Genomic DNA, 10,120 nt, shown 5'->3' on the forward strand with positions numbered 1-10,120 from the left:
ACCAAAATTTGAGCTCCTTAAAGCAACAACAATGATCTATTCATTTTGTTTTAATATTTAACAGAATTCACAGGACACAAGGTGTGCTTAGAAACTAATACAATTAATGAGAAAATAATGTTCAGCTAGGCTATTTTATATGTCAGTACTATTACTGAATTATATATTATAGTCCTAAGAATCCGTTGACTCATTAGCAAAGCTATGTTTGCATACCATATATGATATCCTGGATCCAGAAGATAAGTGTCCTAAGCAAAGACATAATAAGGAGGAGGATTTAGGAATTTCTTGTATCTAAGAAAACTCATTGATAATTGTCACATGTGTAAGCAATCAAGGCAGAAACCCCTCCCTCTTGTAGTGCACATTACAAAATTTTACATTGTCTGATAGAGGAAAAGAGAAGAGAAAGAGACAGAGACAGAGAAAGGCAAGGATGTGGTTGAAGGATGAGAGAAAAAGACCTAACAAAACACCAGTAGCAAGCCTCCATCACTCTGGACTGAAATCTCAGCTGTTGTGTCTTTTTCTCATTCCCTTCTGTGAAAATGAAGATAAGAATACATTACACACAAGAGAATGCACAAAATACCTGCAATTGTATTTTTAAGAATATGAAGTTCATGGAACATTAAGAGTTGCATGCTCAGGAACATAAATTTTTCACTTTAAAACCTGTTTCAAGAAATGTCACTGTTTTAGAAAAAATAAGATTGTAAACATTGCAAAAAAGGGGAAAGAGCCAAGGATATTCTTGATGGAAGGATGAAAGAAAGGGAAACTTAAAATGAAATTGAAGTTTTAGAAAATCATATGCAATATCCAGTTTATCCAGTATGAGATTATAACTCATAGGTAGGGGTTTGAGCACACTCACTCATTAATGATTCAAAAGTCATTCGATTTTAGAAATTCAGAGATTCAGTTGCCCTTATTACCACTCTTTCTTCAGTAACCTCTGGATTCCTTGCTTGATCTCCTGGGTTCTCACCCCATAAACAATAGGGTTGAGGGCTGCAGGGATGACATGGTGGAGGACATTGAGCAAGACTGGTACATCAGGGGAGACTTTCTCTTTAGCCACATGTGTAAGAACGAAGACCAGAAGGATGGTGCTGAAGAAGAGGATAAGGATGAAGTGGGAGCCACATGTGCTTAGAGCCTTGGCCACAGCACCCTCTGCCTTGAGTCTTAACACAGCTCTCAGTATGAAGGTGTAGGAGAGGAAGATGAGGATGAGGTCAGATCCTAGCGGAGTCCAGCCTGCAGCAAATTGGTAAAGGCGATTGATAGTGACATCATCACAGGAGAGCCTGGAGACAGACATATTGGCACAGATGCAGTTCTCAATGACATTTCTCCTACAGTAATAAAACTGTGCTGAAAGAATGGGAATGGGTATAGTTATAAAGACATTCCTGGCCAAAATAAAGGCAGCAGCTTTGACTACAAACTGATCAGTGATGATGGATGGGTATCTCAGTGGGTGGCAGATGGCTATATAACGATCATAAGCCATGACCATGAATGTGCATGACTCCATGGCTAGGAAGCAATTCATGATGTACATCTGGAGGAAGCAAGCAGAAAAACTGATGGGTCTGAGATCAAACCAGAAGATGGCCAGGACCTTGGGGATGACGGTGAGGCAGAGCACAATGTCCAGCAGGGAGAGGAGGCTGAGCAGGTAGTACACGGGCTGGTGCAGAGCGACCTCCAGACTGATGGTGATCAAGAGGGTGGCATTGGCTCCCATGGCCAGGAGGAAGAGGAGGCTGAGGGGCAGGGACAGCCAGTGCTGCCAAGTGGGAGATCTGACAAAACAGTTCAGGAGGAAATTTGAAATGTCAATGGAGATGGTGCCATTTTGGTGTGCTCTCATTTTTTGCTTTATATTTCTACAACATTCTTTCAGTGTCCTATAAAATTAGGATAAAAAATTAGCTGCTGACTCTGGATACAGGAGGATAAAAAAAAAATCATTTTCCTAGGTACAAGTTGTGGACCCTAGCAGGTTATCTAGAGCCAAGTGAATTCATGCGTTTATCCTCAGTGCTATGTTACTGAGGTTTTCCTATCATTTTAAATAGTATAGAGGACTGAGGTAATATGATTCATCTATACGTGTTTGATTTGTTTAATTTTACTTTGTAGAGAATTGATATATCTTTACAGAAACTAAAAAGGAGACACTAATTAGAAAAATAATTTTGTGTAACACGTGAGACTCTCAATTTCTTCCCTTTCTTTTTAATTTTCTTTTTAATGATTACGTAGACTACCATATCTACAATTTAATTATTGTGCTACTCCCAAATAACTAGCAGAGCCTGGCACAATGGAGAGACTCAGATAAATGTCCCAGGTTCTCATTGTGAACTTTTAACTGTATTGATTTTGCTTAATTAAATATTTTTATTTATATACTGAAAATAATGTTAATTTCCATTTTATCTAAATATTCATTTTTTGGTAGGTATGAAACCTATCAAATAATTGCTTTATTTCTGTTTATTAGTTAGGTCTTCATATTTGTAGGATTTCCAACTTCTGGAAGAAAGAGCTTTAAAAGGAGCATGAGTGAGTCTAAATAGCCATGAGGGAGCAACACTTGTCATTAAACTGGATGATAACTTGGTTCTTCCGATTGCAATAGTGTGGGGGCAATGAAGTTCATCCTTAAAGTTTTTATAATTCCCTTTACATTTTTCTTTTTCATCTTGAATATAATGAACCAAGTGTACATAGCCCACCCTCCAGATAGTAGTTTAATGTTGCCATATTTTCTTATCATTTAACCTTTTCCCATGGCATTCTTTTAGGTAATAGGGTCATAAAATTGAGAAATGAAATATTCTTATGTCAAAGAAATAAAAATATAACCTCTCTGGTAGATGGGTAATAATAAGAACAAATGATATATGAATAATAACAGGGTTATACACAAATTATTACAAAATTGTAGGGAAGAGCTGACTAATTCTGACATGGGGGATAGGTTGGTGAAAAAGAATCGTAAATAAAGCAATATGGTATCCTCATTTACACATAAAGGCAAAGGATTTGAAGATTCTCCTTCCTGTGACTTATGAAAGAAAATGCAAACAATGGTACAACTTTGGCAAAAGATATAGGTTATGTCTTTCTGGGGTCCTTCAAATCATACAGTAGTCTATTGTACCTAAATCTGTTTACCAGGAGAGAAGTCTCTGTTAAGGAGTTATTTTGTTCATTTAGAAAATCTATTTCATCAAGTGTTTAAGAACTGCCCTGTTTTTTCCTCATTAGGTTCCCCAAAAATAACGTAAAATTATCTAATTATGTTTGGAATCCTTACTATTTGCTAGACACTGCACTCAAATATTCTAAGGCTTTATTCCATGTTATTCAACTGTGAAATGTGCATGATTATCACCACTAACAAACGAGGGAACTGATACCTCAAAATCTAGCATCAGAGACTCATACTGTACTATCCTAATGCTATTCCTGTAAATACAGAAGTTAGATTAATTTCTAGAGCTTTTCAGACCTAATAAATCATCCATGATACGCCCCATTTATTATATAAAAAGGAAAACAAACTTCACCCATAACACACTTAATAGTTTTTAAAGTTGAATCTGTTAGAGGAGAAAGAGTTGGGAGTGAAGGGAAGGTGGCAAGAAAGGAAGTTGTAATAAAGCTGTGAACACAGAACTGTACAATATTTTCATACTGTCAGGAACATACACTTCTGAAAATGTTCAAATAGTATTTTTGGTTTTAGTTATGTCTTTCCTGTTCCACAAATACACTTCCTGTCCTTGCTCAGCTGGCTCCTTTCTGACTCTCCTCATCAGAAAGACCCTGATGGTAAGTGTGGCTGTGTCAGTGGGGGCATGAAGACAGGCATTCCCTCCCAGAGCTTCTCTCTTCCCTCCTCCCGGTCCTCTGACTCCCCATTCAGTCTGCCAGGCACGGCCCTCCCACCTGCTATGCAGAAGAAACTGAGATAATCACCTAATTGTTTTTCTCTTGTTGATAATTGTGTATATTAGTAATCATTTTGGCAGGTTCAAAATGAAATTTAAACATATTATTTCATTTGTGACTCAAAATACTCTGAAGTCAGTAGGGTAAGTTGACTATTTTAACACTTTATCTTTCACATAGGCAAATTGAAACTCAGCGGTTTTCCATATCTTTACAATAGTTTTACTGTAGGGCTCAAACGTGAAAGAAATAAAAGATAAAATGATTTCTTCAGGTCCAAGGCATTGAAAATGTGAGTACCCTTGTTCTCTGTGTTGCCATAGTGATCTAGAAATGTATGTATTACTTGGCATTTTTCTTTCATATATTTTTAGGCTTTTCTTCCCCACCTTTGCTACCCACACATACACAATCTTAAGTGCAGTTTTCCAGCACTCTGGAATCTCTTTTTCTCCCTTTTAGAACTCTGACTCCTGGTTCCCACTGTTCATAAGGTCCGATTCCCTGTTTATTCCACTTTTGTATTGTGTCTCTTATTGTTTCCCTGGGTTCCAGTCCTAAGGGGCGACCCCTTAAGGATTCGATAAAGATTACAAAATCATTTCCATAAGCCATATGCTCTGATTTACTTTCCTCTTTCATAACTCCATACCTGCCACCCACCGATCTCAGTTTGTCTTGTCTAGTAGTTTTACACCTTGCCTTGACAGAGTGGCCCATTGACAGTGAGAACACTGGAATTGGAGGATACACTTAAGATAGTACCCATGGAACATAACTGCCAGACTTGAGCTGGTGACTGGACAACCTTCTCTATGGCCTGGGCACTATATTCATTCAACTCTGTCTTTCCTTTTCTCTTTCTCTTTGAATACATTCACTTGTAAGCTTGGGACACAAACTAAGAGAATCTACTAAGCCCAGAACTTGTCACAATTGATTCGACCCTATTGACTTGTATTTGCTTGTATCCACAGTTTGTACAACTTTTAAATTCCTAATATCCCCTTTAAATACTACCTTTCTCATTCATTTTTTTTCATTTATTTTTTGCTTATTACATTCTTCGATCCTACTCCGCCAAATTTTACATTAAAAAATCACAGCCCCAAATATCACCATCTCCAATAAGGGATCACAAAGTATTCTTAGAAAGAATTAAGTGAAGGAGGCAGAATCTTGAAATGATGTTTGGAGGGTAGAGCCAAATGTGAGATTTGGAGATTCAGGCATGAGGATCCATGGAAAAGCCTAGAGCAAAAAGTACAATTTTGATACCTGAACAGCTTTGGGATAATTATTATATGTTTTGCACTAGGATGAAATTTCTCAGTATTACATAGGAGGATGATTTTATCTCTTACCTTCACTCTCTAATTCTTCCTTTTTTCCTTTTCTTTTTTTATGGGATGTTCCTGCCTGTTCTTCATCACATTTTTTTCAACAAGTATTCAATAGAACAATCTACTGAGACCTAGAAGTAAAGCATGTGAGAACACACTTGCTTTTTCTCCTCTCCTCTTCCGATCTTGGTTTGCAATCAGAACGTGCCACTGGCAGCACTAGAGCTGAGGATCCAGAGACCTAAAGTTTTCTAGTTCCAGCCAGGGACAGGATGAGGAAGCCAGAGAAGTTCAAGGTCAAAGACCACCACTGAGACCTATAGCCTAAGCCTTTTCCCAGTCTGGAGGACAGGCCCATAGCATTATACTGAAGAAGCCCTGTTTTAAAAAGTGGAAGTGTTGTTAGGTATCACCTAACTTCATAAGTCTGAGACATGTCACTGAGACATCTCTCCCAGGTGTAATATCTGACATTATTGAGTGCATCCAGTGATAGGTAGCTCTATATTACGCTTCTGGGCATAGTTTTCTGTTTTTGGCAGAAGTAGCTTTTAGTAATATTTTTAGACTGAACAGAAATCTTTTGAACTGCTTCCTGACTCCCCCTGACCCCCAGCTGTGGTCTTCGTCCCAAACTTCTGAAGTTATATAAACTAAATTTAATTCTTATCCTCTAATTCAAGCATTTGTAGGCATATTCCTTGTTTTAAAGTTCCTATATTTCCATATTCATAGTTGGAAACTCCAAATTTTCTTAACTCGTCTTGAGACCACGCACTTCTCAGCTCTCTTACCACTCAGTAATCTCCTATGGCCAAACTCTACCTTCTCTGCATTTCTGGCACCACCAAGCACCCAGAGCAGGGCAAAAGAGAGAAGATCCCAGAGTACAGGCTCTCACATATGCCTCCCTGACCTGAGATAGAATGCAATCTCTATTACCCCGCTTTCAGACTACTTCAGCAGTCCTGACCCAGAAATGGAAAGGAACCCAGTTCAGTCCTCTGGCTAATCTTAGAATAGCCACCCCTCAGCACCCTCCACCAAGACTCACTTACAGAGAATGTAAAGCATGGGGTCCAGTTTTACTGATAATGTAGCTTTCCAGAGTGCCTGGGGTAGTTATAAATTCAGAGCCTCAGGAACTCTGCCCTCTGGGAATGTCTTAATCCATCCTCCCTTTGCACCTAAAGGCCCTCTTGGTATAAATAGGCAGGCAAATGGGAGAAGAAATTTTTTCTTCTTTTTCTGAAAGAAAGAACCCCTGGCAATTCAGCCCTACGTTGACTGTGTGTCCTGTAGGCAGTAAGTCAGTCTCCTGGGTGCAGGGCTTTTTCATGCATATTCACATATGCTAATGCTGATGTGCTTATGCACACTCAGTACCTCCCTCCAATAAACTCACTCAGAAATTCTTCTGGGCTTCCAGGACATGCTTGTTAGATATGTACAGCCCAAACCACACGGGTGAATGAATTAGTGCTAACTTATCATGACTTTACCATGGTATATAAAGATAAACATGCAAGAAAAAACTTAACAGAAACTTACTAAGAAAATACAATGTGTTTTTTGGAGAGTAAACTCCTATGATAATTTTTGCTGTAGTGAGAGATATAAATAATTTTTTGTGAATAAACTTATAACTAATGAATTTCATATATCATTTTATATGTCATATCCACTAGTTTGTGAATAGAATCTCTTGCATATAAAAGAAATATTCTGTTTTGCAATTATAATTTAGTCTTAACCACTTGCATATTTCATATCATTGGGTTCATCTTCATATGATACTTTGCAACAGAGGTTATTGCCAATGAAATTGAAAAGTTTTTTATTTGTATTTCAAGAACAAATGAAAATGTTCTTCTTTTAGACATTGCCTTCTCTTTGGCTCCTAAGATTCCACGGTATGGGGCGCTGGTTACCATGGACACGGGAGGAGTATATGAGTAATAGCAGTATTGCTACAATTCTCTTGTGGTGGAACATGTAGAATTAGCTAGGGATGGCACATTTGACAATGAAGAGCATGAAGAAATGCTACCTGTATGAACAGGAAGAGATGGTGCCTTGAGAGTGCAAAGAGCCCTTATGTGTACTGATTGGACAATTTATACATACAGAAGAATTTTTTCTCTACTTATTATTATTTAAGTTTTCATCCACAAGCCTATACATTTTATAATAGGCCCATAATTTTTTGCAATGCACTTCAATTATTAAATTATTTATGTAGATAAGGACTTCTCATGGCCTTGGGTGCAGTTAACCAGACCCTCTTAATTGATCATGGTCCATCGTAAGGTGCTTTCTGTTGTGACCCTCTTGTTTTTGCTTCTGTTCCTCTGGCCACTACTTCTTTGTTTTCTCCCCATGCTAATTTCCCTACACCCACCAGATATTAAAGATAATGTGGGGCTCTTCAGGGCTTTTTGGTGGGTTTTCTTCTTGCTCTATATTCCTTCCCTAGGCCATCTAATATGCTTCCATTGCTTCAATTACAATCTGTAGTGAATGCTAAAGTTGATATCTTATTTGAGAGCCAAACCTAGAGGTCCAAGTGCTTACTATAAATCTCCACTTGTATGTCTCATGGGTACTCAGATGCAAAGTGTCTAAAAGTATACTTCTGATCTTATTCCCAAGCCCTCATCTTCTCCTATGGCATGCTCAGTACAGTTGCTCAGATTGTGCCATGGGATCATGACTGAAATATGCCCTCTCTTTTATTCTTGATATCTAATGTAAAAATCCAGATGACAAGGACTATGTCTCAGCTATATTTCTAGTAACTAGCATACATTCAATCTTTTATTAAATCTTCATTAAAGCACTTATTTAACAAATGTTTATGAGTCTCTACCATATGTCAAGCATGGTTCTGGGTGCTAGAGACAGAGTAATGAACATAACAGACAAAAATCCCTGCTTCAAGCTGCTTAAGTTTTAGTGGGGAGACACTGACTAAAAAAATGAGCAAAATTTGTGGTCATTCATTGCAAGAAACCCCATTCAGAACAGTGAAGTGCAGAAGGCACTAGAAAATTGTTTGTGTTTCAGGGGAATATTGTTGGATACTAGTTTAAATACCGTGGTCAGGGAGATACAATGGACCTGAGGGAAATAGTTACATGGACAGAGGGAACAACCAACAAAACACCCAGAAGCAGGAATTTGGTTCAGGTTTTTGAGACATTGATAGGGAGTCAGTTTAGATAAAGTGGACTAAAGGAGGAGACAAGATAGGTAGATGAGGGTCAGATTGTACAGCCCCTTGTAATGCATGGTAAAGATTTTGCTTTCTGTTATTAGTGAGTTGTGAAGCCCTGAAGAGCTTTTGTGTATGTATGGCAGTGACACGACTAGCCTGCCATATTTAAAATGTTCACTCTGGATTATGTATTTGGGCTATAGGGAAATATGGACAGAAGCAAGGAGTCCCCCTTTCCCCCTCCCAGGAGGCCATTACAATTATCCAGAATGGAGATGGGGTAGCTTGGGCTTCTGTATAGGAGATGGGGGAAAATGGTTGGATTTTAGGGCTGACAGGATAAGCTGATCAGTTGCTAATTGCTAATGAGAGAAAGTGGGTGGCAAGGACACTTCCAAGGTTTTTGGCTTGAAAAACTGGCAGTATGGAGTTGACATTAACTGATATAGAGAAGCCACACTGTATTCTGTAAACGAACAAAGGATTTTTACACTTCTATGGTTTGGTCTAGTTTCTTGCTGTATTCTTCCCTTATAATACTGCCCGTTCCTCATCCCAATGTCTGCGTGTAATCTTCTGGTCCCTCCTAGAGAAACGAATTTCTCTCTTTTCTGGGCTTACAAATTTCTCTATTTGTGTGTTTTAATCAACTCTTTTTAACTCTTATTACATTGCAGTATAGTTGATTTTACATATTTCCACCCTATCCATTAGAATGTGCACTCTTTGAGAAATGGGACCAAGATTTATTCATGTTAGACTTCCATTTCCTAGTACTATGATGAGCACAAAATAACTTTCAATAAATTATTTTGAATGCCTGAAGGACAATGTTAAAATATAATGGTTAAATATTTTAACAGTTGGTTTTCTAATATCACATATTATTCCAAAGCCCATGAACTGTCTTCCAAAGCCTATGCTATGCACTGTCCACATCAGCCACACATCTTGAAGTAAATATTGATTTTCCAACTCCCCACTGGTTCTACTCAGGATTTAGTTAGTAGTAAACAATTAGGTTTCATGCTTAATCATCAAAATTTACAGCCTCTTGTCAGAGTAGCATTGTGAGAGATTATACATCTACGTCCTTAGTCTCTTCCAGGAAACCATGGAATGGCAAAGTAGGATGTGCTTCTGGATAAGAGGGAAAGCATATAGTTTATACCATCAGGCATGTTCAGAGAGAACATTAGGACTGTATTTCTACTTCTCAATCTCTGTGTTTCAATTGTGATTTTGAGTATTTTTGATTCAGAAAAACAGAGTAAGAACACAATTACCTTCTCACATTACCCATCTCTCCTCAGTAATTTCCAAATCCCTTGTTTAAGCTCCTGGGTTCATACTCCATAGACAATGGGGTTCAGAGCTGCAGGAATTACATGGTGTAAGACATTAAGTAAGACAAGGATATCAGGGGAAACATTTTTCTTGGCCATATGGGTAAAAACAAAAACCAGCAAGATGGTGCTAAAGAAGACGATGAGAATGAAGTGAGAGCTACAAGTGCTGAGAGCTTTGGCAGCTGCCCCTTTTGCCTTGAGTCTAAGAACAGCGTGAAGGATAAAAATATAGG

At 38.2% G+C, this 10,120-nt stretch overlaps 1 protein-coding gene across 1 annotated transcript; it reads right to left on the reverse strand.

Moving 5' to 3' along the window:
• Positions 1–937: 937 nt before the first annotated feature.
• LOC105818270 (olfactory receptor 56A3-like) lies at positions 938–1,885 on the reverse strand. Its single transcript, XM_012654207.1, has one exon. It carries the CDS (start codon positions 1,883–1,885, stop codon positions 938–940), a length of 948 nt encoding a protein of 315 aa, XP_012509661.1.
• Positions 1,886–10,120: the final 8,235 nt, after the last annotated feature.

This window comes from Propithecus coquereli, unplaced genomic scaffold (genome assembly GCF_000956105.1).
Source record: "Propithecus coquereli isolate 6110/MARCELLA unplaced genomic scaffold, Pcoq_1.0 Scaffold44, whole genome shotgun sequence".
In the NCBI taxonomy this organism is placed as follows: Eukaryota; Metazoa; Chordata; class Mammalia; order Primates; family Indriidae; genus Propithecus; species Propithecus coquereli.